The sequence below is a fragment of the Triturus cristatus genome, chromosome 7 (assembly GCF_964204655.1).
Source record: "Triturus cristatus chromosome 7, aTriCri1.1, whole genome shotgun sequence".
In the NCBI taxonomy this organism is placed as follows: Eukaryota; Metazoa; Chordata; class Amphibia; order Caudata; family Salamandridae; genus Triturus; species Triturus cristatus.
The window spans coordinates 519,228,792-519,254,178 of NC_140590.1; the positions used below are offsets into that span (position 1 = coordinate 519,228,792).

General features: G+C 44.3%; 1 protein-coding gene across 9 annotated transcripts in view; it reads left to right on the plus strand.

The window, feature by feature from the left end:
• Positions 1 to 25,387, plus strand: part of TNRC6C (trinucleotide repeat containing adaptor 6C) — an 854,353-nt gene that overhangs the window by 423,816 nt on the left and 405,150 nt on the right. For 7 of the 9 annotated variants that reach the window (XM_085616884.1, XM_085616886.1, XM_085616885.1 and 4 more), the window contains one exon: positions 23,934 to 24,080. The exons of the other annotated variants lie outside the window; for them this stretch is intronic. In XM_085616884.1, the coding sequence (XP_085473010.1) occupies positions 23,934 to 24,080 (147 nt within the window). The remainder of the gene's footprint in view (positions 1 to 23,933; positions 24,081 to 25,387) is intronic. 9 annotated transcript variants of the gene reach the window in all.

Here is a 25,387-nt window from a genome sequence, read left to right on the forward strand (position 1 = left end):
TTTCTATGGGAGTATTTAAAGGGGAATTTATGTAAAGATATTTTATTTAAAAGTACTACAAAAGGATTTTTCATTGTTGAAGTCCTGTGAAAACATACCTATGAATAAAGCTGAAGCAGGGTTTCTCCTTTTCCTCTGTCCCCTGAAGTGATGTGAACGCGGTATTTGAGAATAAACCCAAGCTTTCAGATGATAGTGGAAAGTGACCATGATAAATCAGACCGCTACAACATACAATGCCTCAGGGAAAAGGGTGGCAGCACAGTCAGCCAACCATTGGCAATTGCCAAGACGCGGCGGTTGTTGGTGAGGTACGACAGGGCCCATTGGGATGAGAAAGAGGAACTCCTCCTACATCCCACCTAGGGTTACAAAATAAAGAGGCCACCAAATTGTCCAGAAGGGTAAGTTAATTTCAAACTCCATCAGATATGCCCTTGACTCTGGACACAGCTGCCAGGGGCATGAATAAAAGTATACTGGTGCGTAGACATGCTTGGCTACTTACATCTGGCTTTAAGCCAGAGGTACAGCAGATGCTCCTAAATGTCCATTTTGATCAACACCTATTTGGTCCCCAAGAGGACCAAACATTAGAAAAAATGAAGGACATAGTTTGCCAAATCAATGGGGGCGCTTCAGACTCACAGTCCTCGTTTTTCCTCTCGGCGCCCCACATACAAACAGGGTCGTAAAACAACACCATCAGATGCCTTTTCCTATAGGCAATAGCATCACATCTCCTCATCAAGAAGATATTGTAGAGGCACATATTGAGAGAATATATCCAAAGGGTGTTGAAGAGGTGCCTCCACTCGCACCATGCCCCCCACTTCCGAACAGTGACTCTCTTTTCATTCCGCTCAACCATTTTACACCTGTCAGGGGATGACAACAACTTTTGATCCCCGACTAGAAAACCATAACAACATGCCAGTGGGTGTTGGATACTATCCAACATGGTTATTGTCTGGAGTTCATCGAAACACCTCCAAATAACCCACCTCGCAGGTACCAAACCTTTCTCAAACAAGAAGTACAGGCTCTCTTGCAAAAAGGAGCCATAGAGCCTGTTATGTTATAGAATATTTTATAGCGCTCTTATACACAAGGGTGTCTTGGCGCTGCAGTTCATGAGGGGGTCAGTGAGACAGGTTAGATATACTATGTTCTCTGGATTAAAAGAGACACGTTTTCAGTGCTTTTCTAAAAAGTATGAGGGTCTGAGTTTTTTTAGTTTGAAAGGAAGGGAGTTTCATAACTTGGCAGTACAAGTTATAAAGCCTCTACTGTCCCAACAGGCAAGTCTGAATTTTGGCACCTCAATATTTGTATAACCTGACGAACGTAGTGGTCTAGTAAGTATGTACCAGCGAAATGACTGTCTGAGGCAACTGGTCCGATGGTATGTAATGCCTTACAGGTGCTGCACAAGGCCTTGAACGCAATCATATTCCTCGCAGGCAGCTAGTGCAGTTGGTTCAGTGCCATAATAGCTGAATGCGATTTAGAGAGACTTCAAATGAGACAGGCTGCAGCATTTTGGAAGGTCTGAAGTTTAGATACAATTTTTTGTTGTAGACCGATACATAGTCCGTTACAGTTGTCGAGTTTGGATAAAATTAGTGCTGACATGATCTGTTTCTAAAGTTTGGAAGGAATGCAGGGTAACATTTTTCTTAGAATCTTTAAAACAAAGAAGACTGAGGAGGCTGTATGGTTGATTTGGTTCTTAAAGGAGAGATTTTTTGTCAAAAATGACCGTCCGGTTTCAAACCTTTTCCACTGGGGATGGAATAGGGCCCATATCTGGTGGCCACCAATCAGGGGACCAGAAATTAGTTTTGTTTCCGAAGAGTGAAATTTTGGTCTTGCTTCCAATTTATCCCATACAGAGTCGGAGCTGCGAGACTGTATGGGGTAGATTTCCTGTAACAGACACCACAATTTGTGTGTCGTCTGTATAGGAAACAACTGAGACCCAAAAGGTTTTACAAGTTTATCCAAAGTACTGATGTACAAGTTAACTAGAGTAGGGCTTAGAGAGGCTCCTTGGGGGGACACCACAAGGAAGATACTAAGTTGTGGAGGTAAATTTCTCTAGTGTGATGTATTGTTCCCTCTCAGCCAAAAAGAAGGTAAGTAAGGAGAGGGCTTTATTTCTGATTCCTACCTCGTACAGGTGGTTGATTAAAATGACATGATTGACCACGTGAAACGCTGCAGACCGGTCTAAGAGTATCAAGGCTGCATTGTCTCCCTTATCAATAAGGGATCTAATGCTCTCTGCAGCTATTATGAGGTCTGACTCCTTGCTATGCTGTCTCCAAAAGCAGAATTGGGACCCATTTAGCAGATTGTTTTCATTTATGAAAGCAGATAATTGCTGATTTAGTGCTTTAATATTTTAGCTGGCAGGGGTAAACATAATATGGGTCGATAGTTCATGGGATCAGATGCCGAAAGGGTAGCCTTTTTTTTAAGTGGGAGACTTATTGCTTTCTTCCACAGCTTTGGAAAAGTGCCAGTGTGACTACTTTCATTAAACATTTGTGTAAGGTGTGCAGAGATAGCTTTGGTTGCAAGATGTAATACTTTAGGAGGGCATGAATTATCTTGGAACCTGCTTCAATGCTGGATAAGAGACTCTTGACTTGCCCTTGGGATAAGGGGGTGAAATTCGAAAAGCAACATTGTGTTTCAAATTCTAATTGAATATTGTAGTTATTTGATAGTTTGGGGATGTACTTGTGACTGGAATGTTTTTGCTAGATATTACAAAAGTCTTGGCTAGCATTTGGACGACTTAATTTGAGCTATATTAGATAGTATTTTGACCGTTTGAAAAAGTTCTTTGAGCTTTTTGCAGATTCAATTTTTTGGGAGAAAATGACAGTTTTATTTGCACAGATAATTGACTTATAGATTTTTAGCGCTTGCTTACAGGTGGTTTTATCTTCCTTGGTACAGTTCAATCTCCATTTCCGTTCTAATTTGTGGCAGACAGTGATTTCCCTAGGCTATCGGAATCTATTTTGTGCCACAGTTGTGTTTATATTGGGCTTTGGAGGAGAGACATTGGGGTTGGGTAGTGTAGTGGACGGGACGTCAAATAGGTGTGATGGTCAGACCATATTAAACGTAAAGCCTCCTGGAAATGGTGTGAATATTTCCGTCTAAAGTATGTTCGGCATGTTGTGAGACAGTATTTACTGTTTGTTTGAGCCCAAATGTAGACATGTAATCTATTAGACGACCTCTAGGTCATTTAAATTTTCTAGGTGATAATTAAAATCTCCAAGAATAGTAAAATTAGCAGTATCAGATCCTGTTTCTAAATAGGACCCCACTATTTCCAAAAAGTGGGTCTTTGTAGTGGGTGGCCGATGCAAAAAACACTTTTAACAAATTATTCTGTATCTAATTTTATATTAAAAATAAGTGCTTCACATTCTGAATTATGCAGAAGCGTTATGCAGGTGGCTGTAACAGTATTCCTGGAAATAATTGCAATTCCTCCAGCACGTGGACAGTGCGGTTAATCAGTAAAAATGAGCTAGGACTAATTCATGTCCTGAAGATACGTTAGCCCAGGTTTCTGTTGTAGACATATCTAAATTGTGTTGCTCTATAAGACATCCAATTTAATGATAATTCTTTACTAGTGATCTTTCATTGATGAGGAAACATGTAGTGGAGTGGGATAGCTTAACTGTTTGTTAATTGTAGATGGTGGTGATTTACTTTCCTTCATTTTGGGTTTAGGGAGGAAAGAGCAATTTGGACACTGTGTTTCACCACCATTCCTGGATGAAGGATGCTGCTAGTTTCTGGCTTACCAGCTGGTCGCCTTGCTATAAGGTCATCCTTAGAATACAACTTCTACAACAAGGTTCAGGAGTATATTCTGTATACCCCCCTCATTCCCCAAAAAGATAGTTCACTTTGGCTTATATTAAACCTTAGACCGTTACATCAATACATCCTCTCAGAGCTCTTCCACATGGTAACTCTTCAATATTTAATTCCTCTATTACATCAGAGTGACTTTGTCTGTATTAAATTTAAAGGACGCTTACTTTCACTTCCTAATACATCCAGCTCACTGAAAATACCTCAGGTTAGTCATAGCAGGAATATATTATCAGTTCAAAGTGCTTCCATTCAGAGTCACTATCGTACCCCAGGTGTTCACCAAATGTCTAGCAGTAGTTGCAGCACACCTACGCAGACAAGAGTATTCATGTCTTCCCGTATCTGGACGACTGCCTCATCAAAACCAGTACGCTTCATTTGTGCCTACAACACACTCAGACCACTTCTTCATCAATTGGGGTTTATAATCAACATACAAAAATCACATGTTCCATCCTTCGCAGATTCAGCCTTATCTAGGGGTTTTCAAAATAAAGTTGTGGTTAGCCTACCTAAACGTGGTCCGGATTCACAACATCACAGTGCTGCTACATCATTTCACCCCAATCAACACAACGGTGAGAATAGTTCGACTTCTAGGCATGATGGCATCTTGTATTGCAGTAGTGCCATGTGTGGGACTACATATATGTCCGCTGCAGGAATGTCTGAGTCAATGGTCTCGGTCACAGCATCAAGTACAAGATCTAGTGTTGATAGACAGCTGCACACATCACTCTGCAGTCAAAATTGCGGCTGCTCCTCAACCCTGTTCCCCAGATTATTTTCAGATCGGAATCATCTCTTACAGGATGGGGGTGCACACCTATATGATCTCGCAGTACAGGGTCTCTGGGACACCAAACACCAGAGTGTCCCCCCTCTCAACTGTCTAGAGATTCAAGCAGTGCACCTAGATTTGAAAGCATTTCTAGTCCATCTCAAAGGCAAAATTGTCTTGGTCTGAACTGGCAACACATCAGCCATTTTCTACTTACAAAAACGGGGAGAGTGGTGGGAGGACACTCTCTACAGTTTTTACCCCTATCTAAAATGATTTGCCATTGGGCAATACGTCACAACATTTACCTGTTAGCGTAATATCTCCCAGGGATGAACCACAACTTTGCCAACCACCAAAGCAGGTGGGGGTTTCCACGGTCCTCACAACCGCAGCCAAAGCAGAATGCCCAACCTTACCTCCAGGCTACCACACCCACTATCTGAGGGCAAAGTGCTCTCCATGCCACTGGAGTCGAGCTATCCTGGCTGAGGGGTGAAACCCCGAAACCGGTCCTAGGATGTTTTTTCCCAGTCCAGAGAGGACCTGGCCTGGCAGTTCAGGCTAGACTGTTCCCATAAGGCACAGGATCAAGACTGATTTGCATATGGCTGAGTTCAAACTGGAATGGCATGGGGAGAAAAAAAGGATGGATTTAGGCCCAGATCGCTGTACTGGGGTGAATGTATGACATTGTTCTGCATTCTGTCCATTAATTGTTCTTTTTGTATGGATGAACTGGTCATGGATATTTGAGTATGCTTTTCCACCGCTCCCTCTTCTGTTTGTGGTTCGGAAGCTTAGGCAAACGTCTCTCGCCCTCATTCTGTTAACTTCCACTTGGACTTGACAGCTGTGGTTCCTCTCACTACCCGAGTTTTCAGTAGTGCCTCACTAGAAACTTCCCCTCGAACCGGATCTTCTCACTCCGAATCCTGGAGAAGTCATGTAACCAAATCCAAAGGAACTTAACCTCTCGATTTGGCTCCTGAGGTGATAGAATTCGGTTAACTAACTCTCCGACCAGAATGTATGACCATTCTCAAAGAGGCACGTAAACCACAACTAGAGCTTGTTATGCTGCAAAGTGGAAAAGATTTGTTTTCTATTGCCATGGTAAACACATTGACCCGTTTGATGCAATTGTGCAAAACCTTGTCTGCTATCTACTGTATTTGCAGACTTCCGGGCTAGCGTACACTTTAAGACACCTGCTTCAAGCTGCAGTAGCTGCCTACCTGCAAAAAAGACAACATTCATCACTGTTCGAGATTCCAGTTATTAAAGCACTCATAGAAGGCCTTAAAAGAGTAATTCTACCTAGGGTTCCCCATGCACATGCTTGGAATCTCAAAATTGTGCTCACCATACTTATGAATCCACCATTTGAACATTTGCATATTTGCCCTCCAATTCCTATCTTGGAAGGTCACCTTTATAGTAGCCATCACTTCTCTTAGATGTGTCAGTGAGCTCCAGGCACTAACTTTAGAAGAACCTTTCTTTCAATTACACAGAGATAGGGTAGTCATTCAAACTAACCCAAAATTCCTTCCATAGGTAGTTTCTACTTTTCACCTAAATCAGTCAGTTGAATTACATGTCTTCTTTCTGCAACCTAATTCATTTGCAGAAAGAGCCCTTCATACACTAGATGTTAAAAGAGCTTTAATCTTCCGTATAGACATAACCAAAGAGTTTTTGAAAACTAAGCAACTCTTTGTGGCTTTTTGCCCACTTACATAGGAAAGCCGAAATCAAAATTGGGTATTTCTAAATGAATAATTAAATGCATTCAGATGTGTTGCATCAAAGCTAAAGAATTTTGTTCCCGCCTCCTAGAGCACAATCTACTCGCAAAATAGGAACATCTATGGCTTTTCTAGGCAATATTCCAATAGCTGAGATTTGCTACATGGTCAGCCCCACACACTTTCATGCACATTACTGTGTGGATATATGAGCGCGCCAACAAGCAAAGGGAGGACAGGCAGTGCATTGTACCCTTTTTCAAATAACTGCAACAACCATGGGTTAGCCACCAATATCTGGAGGGCACTGCTTTATAGTCTATGAAAAACATTTGTATCTACAGCCACACATGCCATTGATCAAATTGTTACTTACCCTTTAAGCATCTGTTTGTGGCATGCAGTGCTGTAGATTCACATGGGCCCGCCCTCCTCCCTGGACAATTGTGGCTTTTGCAGTATCTACTTACAATATCATATGCATGGCCATCTCTTTACTAACACTCAATCTATTTTCACTTGAATACGAGAAAGCTATCTAATAATGGAGCCGATACCCATGCGCAATATCACTGAAAGGAGGAGTCACTTAAACTTGTGAGTTGAGAGACATCTTCGAAGAAAAACAACTTTCAGACATCCGTACCCAACACTAGATGGCATGAGTATGCAGAGCATGTGAATCTACAGCACTATGTGCCACAAACAGATGCTTACAGGGTAAGTAACATTCCTTTCTTCAGGTTTCATTCTCTTGATAGATTAGCACACTTGATGACAGCTCACTGAGTTCTGATTGTTAGCTTATTCTTTATGCTTGTAGTAAGCTATAGTGAGGTCAGGAGTTCAAAGATGTCGTTTTAGGTCTGGCGTTAGCCAAGATAATTTAATTTTACTAAAATATGTATAGTATACTTACATATAAGGACTTTCAATCACCCCTCTTCTTCCATCAGTGTCTCGTCAATCGTATTTTATTTCCTCCCACACACAATTTAGCATGGGGCACTGGGTCAGCCCACTGAAGCCACTGGTTAACTTCCCTTTGAGTGACTGCATTTTGCTGTCTCACAGTGAGCACATCCGCACACAAGCCTCTTCCCTACAGTGCCAGTGTTTTTGTTTTTGCTTTATAATTTAGTGTTGCCTTTGTGTTTAGAGCCTGATGTGATAGCATGACGCTTCTGATGAACTTTCCATCTTTATCAGATTGCATCTCTTGCCAGTGCAATTTCTTTTGGAGTATTTTGCTTTTCTGACTGCTGCTATTTCACAGCATACAGAGTTGTCAACTTGAAACTGTTCTGTACTAAGTTATCCTTTTTACTTTTTTTTCTTTTTCTTTCCTTCTTGCTTTCTTTTTTCTTTCTTTCTGCCTTTTCTTCTTTCTTACCTTCCTAATTTCCTTTCATTCTTGCCTTCTATCATTATCTATTTCACGCTTTCCTTTTATTTCTTTCCTTCTGTTTCTCTTTCTTTCGCTTACATACTGTTAATCTTTATTTTCGTTCTTGCTTATTTCATTGTCTCTTGCTTTCTTTTCTTCTTTCTTTCCTCCTTTCCTTAACTTACTTCGTCTTTCTTTCCATCTTTCTTCCCTTCTCTCATTTTCCCTTCTCTTTACTTTCTCTCCTTCTCATCCCTTTCTTTCTTCCTCTCTTTTTCCCTTTCCTTCTTTCTTTAGCCATTGTTTGACTGACTTTTTTTATTTCTGTGTTGGCCAAGACCTTTTCATTTTACTAAAATATTGTATACAACAGAGTTACTTATACGTGTTTCAGCAGACTTCATCCATTAGTCGGAAGTTGTTGTCAGTCACATTTTTTATTCCAACTCTCCAGCATGTATTATAGGGCAGTGTATCAGCCTATTTCAGCCATTAGCGGACTTAACTACAAGTTAAAGCATGTCGTCCTTTTACAAGGAACACATCCACGCAAAGTAGTTTCCTTCAGTGCAAAGGAGTACTATGGTAATGTGTTTTTTTTTATTTTGTATTAAGTTTGAGGGCCCGTCATATTACCATACAATAAAACTTTGAAAAACCATGATAAAACAAAATGAGAATTGCCAGAAGGCCTACAGCCAATGCCAGACCTATTGGCTTTGCCAATGCTTGTTTCAGATGCTAACTTTTTATTTTCCCTATTAAAATAGTTTGCTATTTAATCAGCGAGTGAAAGGCGATGTAAGCGATCAACAGGAATGTAAGGAACATGTTGCTGCTTGCAAGTGAGCACTCTAGTAGATATGCAGCCTCCTCCTGAAGGCAATGAAAGGGTGCTTGGAGGTTAGCTCTGTTTCTCTGGGTGCAGTCTCAAGCACCAGTTTAAGATTTTGCTTCAGAATTCCAGACCAACACAGCTGGCTGTCACTGAGTGTACATTTATAAGTGTGATTGGAGAAGACGAAATCCAAAAGAATACACCTCTGGGCGTCTGCCACGTTCATGTTGGAAAGAAGAGACAGACAGTCCACTTTGTGCCATTTAGGACTCCAGTATGTTTACGTCGAGCCTGGGCAGCATTAAGGTAGGGACTTGAAGCTCTGCCCACTCTCCGACCATGATTTTCATTGGCTTGTGCCATTGCCCACTGTAAACTGTGGCTGTTCATTTGTCAATAGGCTTAGTAGGCCCTCCTTAGTACCGCCTTGTCTGATTTTGTAACCTCCCATGGCAACATCCCCGCCTGCTTGCGTTGTTACTCTGTAGGCTTTAATTACAGCGTCTGAGCACTATTCTCTCAAATGCCTTTGTCCTGCCTGCTGCAGGACATGCTCTCCTAAGCTTTTTTTTTATTATAAATTATTGCACAAGCGCCAAGTGCATTTGCAATGCAATAGGTCTTGCATTTGCGAGAGTTTAAGCTATTGGCATTGTAAATGACTCTGCCTTTTATATATCGGTTACAAAAACAACACATAAATAAAAGACATTGTCATTTACAATGCCAATAGCTCAAACTTTCGTAAATGCGAGACCTATTGCATTGCAAATGCTTGTTTTAAGTTTAGCACTGGTCATTGTCTGCTACAGTAGGTCACAACAAACGCGCACTCCTTTGAGTGTTTTGTGGGTGCCAAGGCTCAGTTTAAAAAGCTACTGTTGCAAGATTAATACTCAGTTCAGAGCTCACAGTGGTTTTACATGTTTCCAAGGAAAGCCCAGTGGAACTACAGAACACAAGCATGTTAAATAGGCATCCATGGTATCCAGTAAAGAAAGCTAAACAGATTGGGCTGACTTGATTTAGATTCTTGCATTGAATATTTTGTGACGGGTGACCAGATTAATAACTTGAAAGAGCACTGTTAAAATATGTTGATATTCTCTGACGTTTTCAGTGCTAAGCACATCTACTTCATTATCGCTGTTTTGTGGGGTAATTAACAGGAACAAGAAAGTTAAAAAAGAAAAAAGCCGAAAACGGATAACCAGGTAGAAAACCAAATAAATGGCAGTCAACAGTGGGGAGTGGTTAAGTCGATACATTAGTTTTCCACATCTGACACATTCCACGTTTTGGAGCAGCAAAGTATGTGACTGCTGAAGCCTAGCTCGGGTTGCAGCGAGTGACGCCTCAGCTGTTTTGGAAACTATGCAGAAATAATCTGTTCCTGCTTGATCCAGTTTCAACTAGACGGAAGCCATAAGCTTCTTTTTACGTTGGTTTTGCGTTCAGATAAGTCTGATGCCTGATCCGGCCGTCTACCAGGCCAGAAATAAAGCAATCGATGCTGCCAAGATTAAGAATGCGTTATTAGTAGTGCGCGAACCTGTCAACTGCGTTTTTCTTCTAATGTTTAAGAATCAGAATCTATTAATATGTTTAGTCAGTGACTTATGTTGAGGCCAGGCATACCATCCCATCTGAGTCAAGCTTCCAATTGTTGGGCAGATGTTCGCTTTGTCTTGTTTAGAGCTCAGATTAGCACAGTAGCATAAATTGTTTTTACCTTCTAAAATATTCTAAAAAGGGATTCCTTTATTTTAGCTTTGCTCATGGGTCTTTTTCAGTTTGTCAGTGTTTGAAATTTTTAGATGTCAAAAATCGAAGCAGCCAATATTGCATTGCCTCAAATAAACACTAACATAAGTTATTGGAGGTTTTATATAGTACCTTGGCTGATCCACTGAGAGCACTTTGGCTGATCCATTGATGATACCAGTCAAACAGGTTAGATGGAGATGGCTGTCTCGAGAAAAGAGAAAAAAAAAGTCTACAAATCACTCTAAACAGCAAAGGGAAGGGTTCTTGGTGGACGCGAATGACTGAGGAAAACGCAATTTCATGGGAAAAATCCAGAGATTTAACAATTGAGTTTTCAGAAATATTTTTAAAGTAACTGCTAGCTAAGCAGTTGCCAATACTGCCTCTAATGAACTTAACAGGTGTTCTCTTTTAAGCAGGTGTACCCTGAATTGCATGCTGTTGCCACAGGTCTTGTTTTGAAGTTGTTCATTCTTTGGGCTCAGAACCAGTGTTCCCTATTCGCTGCTGACCAAACATAGACCCCGAGTTGATAGTTTAGTATTGGGAGACTATAGGAAGATCAATGTTTTGTAAATATGTAAAGTGGCTCTTTGGGGTAATGTCTCAATTTCAAGAATCTGTGTTTTACCTCATGGTCATGTGTTCGAATCCAGACAGCTCAACTTGGTCTTTGATCTTTCGTAAATTAGTAACAGAGGTTTTGCAGCGTGAATCTTTCTGGATTCACTATGCTGTGCATTATTCCGCGATCTTGTGGTTGGGTTCGGATTCGTAGTCTTTTCTTTGGTTTTTTTTTTTTTTTTTTTTTGTAGCCCAGGTGGGCGGCGACGACCCACCATTTGGTGCACCTCCCGTGACGTCGTCGTGCTTCCTGCGGAAGTCCCACCTTTGGGGCGCCATCTTCAGATTCTTTTTTCCGCCGTTGGGTCTGGATCGTCATCGGGAAGCTCCAGAATTACACTCGAAGGAAGAAGAAAGAAAAGCGAGTTTCGTCGATAAATACTAGAGGATATCACAGGAAAGGAAGAGATTTCATCAGGAGCGCGAAGAAAGGAGGTTCAGCGCCCTTTTTCTTCGACCTTGGAGAATGCGCACTCAGAGGCCCTGAGCGCAATGGACAAGACGCCATTCAAGTTCTGCCCAAACTGCCACCACAAGTTCGCGCAGAAGGACCAGCATCCGGTCTGCAACCTCTGCCTACCGGTCGAACACCAGAGTAAGGACTGCAACGCCTGCTCAGCCTTCGCGCCTAAGACGCTCAGGGTGAGAGATCGGCAGAGAAGAGCCAACGCCAGCATGGATGGCAAGGGTAAGGCCCCGTCGCTCTACGATCTGGGCCTCTCCACGGATGACGAGGACCACGTCGCCGAGACAGCCGAAAACTTCACGGTCGTAGAGACCGACAAGAAAAAAGAAGATGAGGTAAGAGAATCGTCGAGCGCAAAACAGAAAGTACCTCGAACACGAGGGTGACTCGAGAAAATCAGAGACTAAGTCCACGAAGGGAGCCCCGACGCCGAAAACTTCGACGACCAAAGGGGGAACCATGGACAAGAGGCCGAGCGGATCCTTAGAAAAGGACTCCCTGGTGCCGAAAGACGCCGAAAAGCAAGGGTCGTCGAAGACAACCCAGGAAACGGGCCGATCGACGCTGAAAGAACGGTCGACGTCGACGCAAGTTTCATCGAAAAGACCCGCGGTCGACGCCGAAAGCATCTCCGAGATGGAGAAAAAGAAGAGGCGGCTTGAGGCCGAAATGGAGAACATCCTTCAAAGGAAGAAGGAGTTCGACGCCAAGATGAAGGAATTCAAGATTCCAACGGTTTCATCGGCGGACGTCGTTGAGGTCGAGGACGAATTCGACACCGAAGGCCTAACAAGGGATCTCGAAGAGGAAGACGAGACTTATTATGACGGAGAAGCCGAGGAAGAAGACCAACAGTCGTTCTACGACTCGGCGCCATCTACCAGCCACGACATCGAATGGCAGGATCTCGACACCGAAAACCCGGAGGAGCCCGTGGACACGTACCCTTCGAGGCCTTCGCCACCCGACGACATCGGGGTGTACAATATGGTGGTCAGGAGCGCAGCGACAGCCTTCGGCGTCAAACTCGACGAGGAGAAGCCGAAAGCCGATTTTCTCCTCGAGACCCTGCTCCCCATCCAGACAAGGAGCCAGTTCCTCCCCATGCTACAAAGTGTGATGAATCAGGGGAGAGAAGCCTTCAAGGAACCAGCGACCTGCCGGTCGATCACGCCCAGGACAGAGAAGAAATATAAGCACTCTTCCCTGGACCCCCCTTACATCAAGGGTAGTGTGACCGCCGACTCCATCATAGCTTCCACGGCCAGGAGAAGGGCCAACGTACCAGCAACTTCGGGCCCGCCACCTGATAAGGAGAGCAGGAGGATAGACCTCACAGGAAGAAAGGTCGAGAGGAACGCCGCAATGCACTGGCGCATGGCGAATTCCAATGCACTCCTCAATAGACACCAGTACCAGCACTGGGACGAGATGGGGGAGCTAGTAAAGCACCTCCCCGAAGAATACCGCCAGAGAGCCTCACACCGGATAGACGAAGGCACGAACATCGCCAACTCCTGTATAAAGACGGCGTTGGACGGGGCAGAGACTTCAGCAAGACTCATGGCCATAGGGGTCACCGAGAGAAGGCATACATGGCTAAGAATCTCGGGATTCAAACCGGAGGTGCAGAACAACATCCTTGGCACCCCCTTCAACGGAGAGACACTGTTCGGAGCAACAGTGGACGAGAAGCTCACCCAGCTGAAAAAAGAAAACAAAACGGCGAGGTCCATGGGGGCCCTACAGCTGAGGGGAATGAGGCGAGGCAATCCCTCGAGGAGACCCTACGGTAGGGGAGGAAGCCAGCAGGGGCCGTCGCACCAGACGTTCCAGCAGGGTGAAAGTCACGGACAAGGTCAACAGAAGCAAAACTGGCAGTACCAACCTCGGGGCCAGTCCTTTCGCGGGAGAGGGAACTGACGTGGCCAAAGGAGGAGAGGGGGCGAACATCCCTCATCAAAGTGACTCAGCACGCAAGAGGACGCCTACCCTCGTCATGCCCCCAAGGGTGAGGCGCAAAAAAGTAACATCAGGGGGAAGAGAATATTCAAAAGCCTACGAGCATACAACACCAGTACGCGGAAGACTGAGGTTCTACCTTCAGGAGTGGCGGCGTATAACCACAGACAAGTGGATACGGAACATCATGCAGTACGGATACTGCGTAGATTTGGAGAAAAGACCTCCAAACAGGAAACCAAAGGGAAGACCGAGATCGGCCCAAGAACTGGCACTAGAGAAGAAACACGGAAACTTCTAGAAAAGAGAGCCATAGAGGCGGTGCCGTTCAGAGAACGCAACAAAGGGGTCTACTCAAACTACTTCGTGGTCCCGAAAGTAGACGGAAACCTCAGACCCATCCTGTACCTGCGTTACCTAAACCAGTTAATCAGAACGCAGAAGTTCAAAATGACTTCACTGCAGGAGGTACTGCCCCAAATAAGAGACTGGGACTTCATGGTCACCGTGGACCTCAAGGATGCCTACCTGCACATCCCAATAAACAGAAGACACAAGGGCCTTCTAAGATTCAACATCGAGCAGGAACACTACCAGTTCACAACCCTGGCCTTCGGATTAAAATCGGCACCAAGGGTCTTTACAAAATGCCTGTCGGCGGTCGCGGCCCACCTACGAAGACAGGGAATCCATGTCTACCCCTACTTAGATGACTGGCTGGTCAAGGCAAACTCACGCGAGAAGTGCGAGAGGCACTCAAAACGCGTAACAGACACCCTCACGAATCTGGGGTTCTCGATCCACTGGGGGGAAGTCATCGCTGGAACCGGAACAGGTGAAGATTTTCCTGGGGGCGAAAATCAACTCCCTCAACAGTACAGTAGTGCCCAGCGACAGGAGGACAGATGCACTACTGAAGGAGACGTGGCTCTACCAGAAGAGGCGAGCTCTGACAGTGAGGGCAGTGAGCAAGATGATGGGGATGATGGCGTCGTGTATCCAGCTGGTGCCGAATGTACGCCTGCACATGAGACCATTCCAGGAATGGCTACAACAGCAATGGTCACAAGCAAATGGAAGTTGGGAGGATCTAGTGGTTGTTACGCACGCAGTGCAGGAGGAGAACTTGGTGGAACAGAGACAACATGACAGCAGGGAGAAGCCTGACACCACCAATCCCAACAATGACCATTACCACGGACGCATCGCAAAAGGGATGGGGAGCGCACATGGACAACCTCAGAGTGAGGGGTCTGTGGGCTCCAGCAGATGCGGTTCGCCATATCAACTACCTCGAGTTGTAAACAATCCTGCTAGCCCTGAAGGCATTCCAGAGGCACCTGTACAACCAGAGGGTGTTGGTTCAAACAGACAACACCACGGCAATGTTCTACATCAACAAACAAGGGGGGACACAGTCGTTCCCTCTCTCCTCTCTAGCTCAAGAGATTTGGAGATGGGCCATACCTCTCAGGATAGATCTACTGGCAATTCACCTACCGGGGAAGGACAATGTGGAGGCAGACTGGCTAAGCAGGCAGACCTCGGCATCGCACGAGTGGGAGCTCAATGGCCAGGAAACGGAGAAACTCTTCCGGAGATGGGGAACTCCCACAATAGACCTATTTGCAACACGCCACAATGCAAAATGCCAAAGCTTCGCGTCCAGGCAACCAGATCAGCAATCCCAGGGAAATGCCCTATGGATAAGCTGGTCGAGGACATTTGCCTACGCCTTTCCACCGATACCCCTGTTGCACAGAGTGCTCGACAAGTGCAGAACCAGCAACATGACTCTGATCCTAGTGGCTCCGCAGTGGGCGAGGCAGACCTGGTTCTCACAAATTCAAGAAATGGCACAAGGCAATCCAAACAGGTTCGAAAGGAGGAAGGACCTGCTCTCAATGCAAAACGGAGAGGTCCTGCACCCAGAGACCCTCAACCTGGCGGCATGGCTCCTGAAGACCTAGAGTTCGCACACCTAAGATTGCCTCCGAGCACTATGCGAGTGCTACGGGAGGCAAGGAAACCAACTACACGAAAATGCTACAGCGCAAAATGGAAGAGATTCACTGTGTGGTGCAGGAAAAAGGGCCTGCAAAACAGAATGACAAGAGACTCAACAGTACTGAGGTACCTCACACACCTTCTAAAGAGTAACCTCTGCTCGAGCTCCCTAAGGGTACACCTAGCGGCAATCGTGGCCTACACCAGAGGTGAAAAGGGTGGAAGTTTCTTCACCTCGCAGGTGGTGGAGAGATTCATGGAAGGAGCCAAAAGGATGGCCCCCCCCGAAAAGGTTGCCGCCGCCGGCATGGAATCTGAACGTGGTTCTGACGGAGCTCATGAAGGCACCGTTTGAACCCATTCACAAGGCCACACTGCAGATGTTGACGATGAAAACGGCCTTTCTGGTGGCCATAACCTCACTACGCAGGGTGAGCGAGCTTCAAGCACTAACACTACAGGAACCCTACATTCAGATTCACAAGGACCGAATAGTCCTGAGAACAGACCCACACTTCATGCCCAAGGTGGTGTCGGCGTTCCACATTAACCAGAGTATTCAGATACCAAGTTTCTTCCAAAATCCGACTTCTAACGCAGAAAAGGCCCTGCACACCCTCGACGCAAGAAGAGCGGTGATGCACTACATTGAGAGAACCAAGGAACTCAGGAAGTCGAAGCAGCTGTTTGTGTCCTTTGCTACTAGCTTCATGGGTAGGCCAGTGACTAAGGGCACCATCACTAGGTGGATTGCCCTCACTATTCAATTCTGCCACAAACAGGCTGGACAGGAGCTAGCGGAGGGGCCTCAGGCTCACTCCACAAGGAAAAAGGGGCCACCGTGGCCTTCCTGGCGAACACGCCCATCCAGGACATATGCCTCGCGGCAACTTGGGCATCTGTGCACACGTTCACGAAACACTACTGCGTGGACATTCAGATGAACAAGGAAGCACAGGTTGGACAGAAGGTGCTTCAACACATTTTCAACGACCAACGCTCATCTACCACCCAGCCGCCACAAAATTAGGAAAACCGCTACAAAGTCTATGCACAGCATAGTGAATCCAGAAAGATTCACGCTGCAAAACGAATAGTTTCTTACCTGTCGGTGTAGTTTTGCAGCTTGAAGATCTTTCTGGATTCACTAGCGAACCCACCCACCTCCGCCAGGAAGATGAGGCTGGAGGAAGAGGGGGTAAAATGGAAAAGTTCGAAAGAAATGAAAACGTACAGAAAAATGGACAAGAAGGATTAATCAATCGCCTAGGGTTTAAAAAAAAAAGAAAGGGAAAAAAGAACCCGAAGATGGCGCCCCAAAGGTGGGACTTCCGCAGGAAGCACGACGACGTCACGGGAGGTGCACCAAATGGTTGGTCGTCGCCGCCCACCTGGGCTACAAAAAAAACAACAAAAAAACAAAGAAAAGACTACGAATCCGGACCCAACCACAAGATCGCGGAATAATGCACAGCATAGTGAATCCAGAAAGATCTTCAAGCTACACCGACAGGTAAGAAACTATTCGTGCCATCGGTTTGGCGCACAATAAACATCTGTTATTCATATTCAGCACCAAGATACCACAGAGGGTCATCAACATGCCCTTCCAAATACAAATATTTCTGCCTCATCTGATGCCTTTCCTTTTAATCCTCTTATGGCAATTCATTTTTTATGTATTTCTTTCCTTTCTGTGTTATTTCCTTTTGCTTTCACGCTTTAGAATGTTCAGAAGATTCTCTCTTGATGGTTCACTCTGACAGTTGGTGAGCTTTTGGTGATGCACGACAGAAAAAAGACCACACCTATTTTCTTCATCTCACTTTATTGAATATAACATTTTATTAAAGATCATAGGACACATGTAACATTAGGATATGTGTTGATGCATCAGTTCCTTGTCAAATGAATACCTATATTTGTTTTAATTTTTATTATATACTTCTAAATTCTGATGGATACTTATAACTGGAGAGTCCTCACCTTAGAATACTTCCCAGGAGTCAGACTGGATTCAGAAAGATTTCACTATTAAAAGGAACTCACATCGGAATGCAGGGGTGGCACTTAACGGCGGGTTCCCTCTGTCGCTTCTGAGGCGGTACAGTCTAGCATGGAGTCGCACAGTGCCACCTTGTTTTGCAAATGAGCATTGTTAATAGAAGCTTTCCCCATCAGTCTGGTGCCTGGGGAGTATTCGAAGGTGAGCAGTCTGCAGATAAGTGTTCACCAGAAAGAGCGTTACTAATGCTAGGTAAGGAAAGTAATAAGTCAATACAGGAACAGGGCCTAACAACTTTTCTCTGTCTTTGGTAGAAATGTAGCATTGAATTTACTATTGACTGCTTTCTGATTTTAGCTAAGACCTAACTCCCTTCTTAATTTTGTTGATGTTGACCAAACATTTGCTCTCATTCATTTGACGATTCACTGATGTATTTGCCATTTAATATGGCACCAATTGTCTTCAGGATCTCTTGTGATAAGATACCAGTAATCACCAGAGATTTATCTGGAGCGAGGCAGAGGTTCTTAATAAATCAGTGAGTTAGTTATTTAGTTCTTTGACAAATCTCACTCTGCTACAGGAAGGAGGGAGGTAGTTTGGGCAGAGTGCCTAGCGTTTGTTGATATGAGAGGAGATTGATTTTGTCTCCTATATTGTCTGTAAGTCTATTTTTGCCTGCTTTACAAGGCACTCTGAGTTCAATCAATATCTTCATTAAATAGTCAGGTTTTTAGCAGCCTTCTGACGATGAGGCTGTTTTTTTACTTTCTGGACTTTAATTTGTTGCATAGGTTAAGAACTTGTCCTCAGCTAAGACCCTGCAAGTTCATCCACTATAGGTTTTCTGTTCAGTCATAGAGAGGGACAGTCTCTGAAGGTAACCCGAGCCTGTATTCCAGAAATGACTGTGCATGGTATACAGGACCTTGAGTGGATTATTTTGTAAACTTATTCGTACCCCATGGGAGTAGGTTTGCATGGAACCTGAAGGTCAGATTTGAGTTGAAAGTAATGCTCGCATTACCGACAGGGTGCTAAGGTTTTCCTAAGTCATGGGTCATTCAGAAGGTGTTGCATTACGGTGATTTCTACCCACCGCCAGCATCTCTGTTTTGGCATTATTTAGGGAGCTCTCCGGTGCACCTTGTTAGGCATTATTTAGACTGTTGTTGATGATACTCTAGTTTCCCTGATCCATTTGCAGATTAAAGTGGATTGATGAACCTGAAAGTCAAGCTGCTGATAAGTTTGACTTTTTGGGCTAGTGCATGGATCCTTTTAGTTGAATAATTGGAAGGCACCCACACTAAGCTTCTGTTGATGATTACTAAGGAATAATTTGATCCAAACCAGGACAGTCTGTTTGGACTCTGATCCATTTCTATAACCACTTAATCCATAGAAGTGAACAAACTTGATTTAAGGGAATTTTCATCGGGTAAAAATGGTACAAGTAAGTAATTTTTCCATGTTGATAATCTCACCTCTGACTTTCAGTATTTGTCTCAAAAACAGCAATGTTATCCTTGCTATGCCATGTAGGGTTGCATTAGCGTCTATGGGGGTCATTATTTACCAGATTATACTGAACATTTTCTATCCACAGGATTGTAGCAGCACTAAGGCGATTACTTTTTCACTTTCTTAATTGTTCTATATTAGGGGTCTCCAAACATATCTGTAGAGAGCTACCTCTGATTAAGGAAGCTCCTCTGAGCTCCCAGCAGATGGTATCACTGTAAAATAGTGACCACCTCTGCAAGCATTCCACTAGTGACAGCCCAAAATTTCAGGCAACCAAACTCTCATCAGATGTAGGAATCTGGTTCTGTATATAATGTACCAAAGAGAGGTGTAGTGTGCACAGAGTCCAGTGGGTCTCCAAAGGTATAGCAGAGGTTAAAGTATATAACACCTTACTCTCAATTTAGGGGTAACTGGGCTGAGCAGACATGCTTTTCAGAGGGTAATGTTAAGCATTTATTGTTCACACTCCGGCAAGAAATGTCACACACTCAAAGGCTGAATCCAGACCAATGATTTGTACAAAAAGTTGTTACTTTATTTTATTCTAGAACTAAAAATCACTTAGTGCAGATAAGTTTTGTAAAAGTAGCAATATTGTTCAAGTATGCTGTAGTACTTTGTAAAATGCAGTTGTGTACTTTACAGAATCAAGAATAGTTTCTGTAAATGTCAATCAAGTACAATTGTATGTTTTTGCAGTGATAAGGTTGTCAGTTCACTGAAATAGTTAGATCTACAATGCAATTCTATGGAGGAAAACACTGTTAAGCAGTTTGCAGGTAAGTACCTGACTCACTTCCCCAGGCTTTGGAGGTTTAGGACAACACAGGGCAGGATTCAAGACCAGGCACGTACTGCACCACCAGCAGCACTGGGGCAGCCGGGTGCAGAGATCACTGGGCCCAATGCTATCCATTTAAGCCGGTGGGACCTCAAAGAGGTCCGTTTTTTTAGGTAGATACCCGCGGTCTTAGGGCAAGTGCCTCTGGTGTTGAGGTGAGCACAGGGGGGCCACAAAGCGGCACCAATGCTGCACCACCAGCGGCACAGGAGCGACAGGGTGCAGGGTGCTGATCAGCGTCTGGTGGCCCAATGCTTTCCAATGGAGGTAGTCTGTTTCAGAAAGAAACTGCAGGCTGGGATCAGGAGGCTGGACGAAGGCGACCAATGGCTGGGCAAGTAAGTTGGATATCTGGGGACACCTGGGTACCGCCGGCTTGGCTCCCCAAAGTGGGGGGTGCAGGGGTGGCTTTTCGGTTTGGATTTCCTCAGCTGATTCTGCTCGGGGGGAACCCTTTGAACAGAGGCTACAGGTATCTAGGAGGGGTGCTCGAGAGGTCAGCCACCAATGCAGACGAGGTCAGGATCGCCAGGGAGACTTACCAGGATAGGTAAGTCACTCAATCTCGTGCCGGGTCGCAGATCCGGAGACCTGGGAGTTGAAGTTTATTTGTCGGACAATTTGTGTCCACGGGATAAGAGTATTTGCTGAAGTCAGCTCAGGTCTTTGGAGAGGTGCTGGCTGCAGGACACACTGGTTTCTTTGAGCAGGGTTGCTGTAGGAGGAGGCAGGCTGGTAGGTCTGGGGCCAAGTCAGATGTCGTCTTCTCCACTGCTGCATGGCTCTTCTGTCCTTCTTTGTAGTTCGTCGTAATCTTAAGGAACAAGGTTCAGCGGAACCCATAGAAACTAAATTTAAGGGTGTTACTGAGGTCCGGCGGTAGTAGCCAATGGCTGCTGTCCACTAGAGTGACAACATTATTTGGGTACACCCTCCCTTTGGGGAGAGGTACACATCCCTGTTCCTATTGGACCTAATTCTCCAATTCAAGATTGACAATTTCTAAGAGAATAGTTCCTCTTCTCCTGGCCACCCTAGGGGTGTTCCAGACCAATGTGGATACTCCTACTCTGCTTACTAATTTTCCCACCTGTCCTGCCACCAAAAAGTAGGGTTTGTACATGGGGGGGGGGGGGTGCACATCTCTACTAGTTGGAACTAGCTGTTCCTACAAGGGGGAAGTGGGAAGCAACTCCTCCCAGAGCAGGCTTTGTTTCTGACCTCAGAGCACAAAAGCTCTCACCCCATGAGGTCAGAAACCTGTCTGGTGGCTGGCATGGACCAGTTGGCCAATGAACTAGGAGCTGGTCATTTTTCAGAGGGCATCTCTAAGATGCCCTCTGAGTACATTTTGTAATAGACCCGACACTGGCATCAGTGTGGGTTTATTATGATGAGATGTTTGATAAGAAACACTTCAGTAAAGCCATCATGGAGCTGTGGAGTTCGTGTTGACAAACTCCCCAGATACATGTACTCAAAATGGCTTCACTGCACTTACAATGTCTGTGAATGGCACATACACTGTAGGGGCATATTGCTCGTGTAGCTATTCCCTCACCTGTGTGTTAGTGCACCCTGCCGTAGAGCTGTGAGGCCTGCTAGAGGGGTGACTTACCTATGCCACAGGCAGTGTTGTGTAGGCATGGCACCCAGGAAGGTGTGCCATGTAGACTCTTAGTTTAGTTACACCACAACACATAGCCTGCAATGCCAATGTGTATGTGTTTGGTGTTGGGTTCTTTAGGGTGGCACAAAACATGCTGCAGCCCTAAGGTACCCACTCTGGTCACAAGGCCCTAGGTACCACTGGCACCTTTTACAATGGACTTGTATGTGGGCCAGAGGAATGCTGATTGTGGTAACAATAGTACAGTTTAGGGAAAGAACACAGGTGCCTGGTTAGCAGGATCCCAGCACACACTCTTAAGTGCTTCAGAAATCTGGCAAAAAGTGAGGGGGTTTCTGCAACAGAAAACCACTCTCCTACATCAGACTATCAGTTTCTGAAAATATACCTATTTTTCTATCAAATACCACTTTCCATTTTGGGCAAACATCACATTTTCCAGATGAAAAACGTTTTCTGTAAAAAAAAGATTTTTTTCTTTAAAAAAAAACGGTTTTAATTTTTAGTAAGTACACAGCTTGCATCTTTATCAAGTACTCAAGGGTACAAATGCCTCATATGGACATGCCTCACATGGACAGATTCTGCTTAAAATGTCCAGGTATTACAATCGTAGCCTAGCCAATAGATGCTTGCCATAACACAATGGATGCCTGCGGTATGCGAATAATGCCCACCGTTATACCATGGCCTCCATTGTGACCAACATTGACAACATAATGGCCCCGATGCCTACATTATTATGTGAGATGTGGCCGCCATTTTATCAGCGATGGCTAAAACTAGACCAGTCATGCTCTTAATAAGTCAGTGATGGCTGCTATTAGGCCAAAGCTAGACCAAGCATGCTCAAATTATATAAAGGATGGCTATTATAATGCCATCACTACTATTATTCTATGAATGGATACAATTATGCCAGAGAGAAACCACTTATGATGGGGTATCATATACTTTTGGTGGTTAATACCACCAGGCATACTTTCATGGATCAATGCTGTTTATTGGGGACGGGCAGAATAGCAGAGACACGCACACAGACGCGCATAAAACAATATGCACACACAGATTCATGTACTTGAGGCTTTTAATTGTCTCCGCTTTGGATCCAGACCCTGCTCTCCTCAGGTCCTGGATTGATCTTGCACCCATCTCACATGTTTTCACTCTTGCTCCTTCAGTCCAACACTGGCTACTGCTGACACTTTTCTTGCCCATCATTCATACTCAGTGTGACTGATAAAGCAGGGCCTACAATTTGTGTAATCTCCTTGTGACTTTGCCAGATTGAGAGTAGGGACAGAAGGTATTATGTGACACACTCTGTGGGCTGACAGTGTTTGAATGTTATCATAAGACCCTGTTACCGGTTTGGCTGTCTGTCACTCTAAGGATGTTGAGATGAACAGTACTGCCTTCTTTAATAAGCACATATCCTTTGAATTACAGAAAAATTATTCGCGATCACACCGAATTATGCGAGATGCGTACCCCAGCATTTAGTGCTATTTTCTTAGTGCAAAATGCACCCTCATGTCGAAAATGAACAAGAGGATTGATTTGTTGCTTAAAAAAAATAGCAATAAATGCAACAGAATACGAACAGCAGCAGCTCTCCGTGCTCACTTAGTTTGTTGTTCCTGTGCTCCCATGGTAGGATTTGTGAGCTAAATAACTATTTTTACACGAAGGAGTGTAAGTTTACGTCATTTTGCATCAAGAGTAACACAAAATTTCAAAATGACTCCAGTGTCATTTTCATTTTGCCCGAGCCTTATTCTGCTGAAAGCCATTTAGAAGGTTGTTCACGTTGGCCTGAAATGGACATGGCTTTGGTTCATCTCTGCCTCAGGAACGTTGCACCTGTGGTCAGTGAATGTTCCAATCAGTATTGGACTCCTATTACCTTGTTCAATTGTTTAGCTTGTGGCAACACAAGGTCCATTCTGTGACCTGCCATATATACATCCTGAATCTTCCCAGGATTATAAATCCTAGTCCCTTGAGCTAAATTGTTTTCACAATATCAGAAACTATAAGGTGTGTTATCAGGATGTTTGAGTCACTGCTTCTTATGAGGGTGGTTGGAGGAACAACTTATCTGAGCGAACAAAACATTTTGGTAGGCATGTATGTATCACAAGAGGCGATATACTAATACAAACAAACTTAAGGAAAACAAATGGTGCCTCTTTAGTGCCTCTTTAGATATGATTTATGCTAAACATGCATGTGAATGCAGACAGAAAAAAAGTAATCCTGTTTTTCTTTTCTTTCACTTTTCTGTTGCTCATGGGCCATCTTTTTTTACTGTCTGCCGTCCATTCTCATATATGATTGTTTTAATTCATTCTCATGGGCAACTGTTATGTGCTTTGTCTGCTGTCCGACCTGGCCTACAGCTCACACTCTCATTCTCCAATCAGGACGGCGGCCTAACGGAAGAGCCCACTTCACCATTTTTGCCTTCACCAAGCCTGAAGCTCCCCCATTCAAACAGTGCACTCCCAAATCAGGCCCTGGGCGGGATTGCCACAGGGCTGGGCATGCAAAACTTGAATACTTCTCGACAGGTAAGGCCAGGTTGCAAGAGGTTAGAGTTTGAACACCTCTTTTTCAATCCCTATGATTGGCTGTGGGTGGATGAGAGAAAGTATTGACAGAGTGAAGATGGATGGTTGCAGAATGTTCACTACCTTTAGTTTCTCAGAATATATGCCTCCCTCCAGAGTTCAGTAGGTTGCGATACGACAGCTGTTCTCTCAAAAGCTGCTGATTCTTTTTCCATTAAAATCTGTTGCCAAGTGAATATGATTTTGCTATAGTTTCTACATCAGGCTTTCACACCAAGTGCCCTCCCACGATTACTCAGTTTCACCATATGCTGCAGTCACCCCTGACATTTATATATCGTAGTCTTTAATCAGCCTAATCTATTTCTTACAAACACATGAATTAGATTATCCCCTTACACTGGACTGGGATTTCTCAGTAAAATGTTATTCACAACCTTTATAAAAACAAACACATTTATTAAAATCTTATTTATATCTAGCTCACCGTGTAGTTTGAGTGTCCATTAAAGTCAGTTGTGTCGAGGGTTGGAACTCTTATTTCCCTAAAGACGGCCACACCTCAGTTCTTTTTTTTATTTTAACCTCACGTCATGTGTTGGGGATTATCTAATTGAACTCACCTGTTTTCAGGTTTTCTAATGCATTTGCAAGCGTTTAAAGAAACCAGTGCAAATAGAAACTGCTGGTTTCTGTCACAGATAAAGTCTTTGTCTTTTTTCTAGTGGATTTTCCACGCCCTGCCTTACGCCCGTCATGTCTCTCTTAGGTGTAGTCTTTTGGAAATTTAGCCGAGAGAGTGTGCGGTTTCTTTTGCAATGACTCTGATCAGGCAAAATCACTCTGAGTCTACACTTCACGGCTTGCATCTGCTATACGAATTAAGTAACGATTAAATTGAGTAAACTAACCTCAGTAGTGATATAAAGGTGGAACAGTTGCTTGTTGTGCCTAAATCTGCCACCTTGTTGATGCCGCTTTATCAACTAGCCCTTTTTATCCATTAGGAAGCTATGCCCATCCCCACTGCTTAGTCAATTATCTTGTAAGTCAGTGGAAAGAGTACTCATGCAGTTCTCTCCCAGTTAAGCAAACTTTCTGTTGACAATGCCCTTGTTACTGATATCACCCTCATCATTGTAGGAGGCTGGTTAAGTATATGGTGCACACTTATTTAGGTGAAGCACCTTGCACTAATCCAGGCAAACCTTTTGGTGACTTTAGTGCTCTTATACAACTATAGAAAGCTCTCTAAGTGGTAGTTGTGAAGAGCAACCTTCAGGCTTAGTCTAGAAGAAGTATTAAGC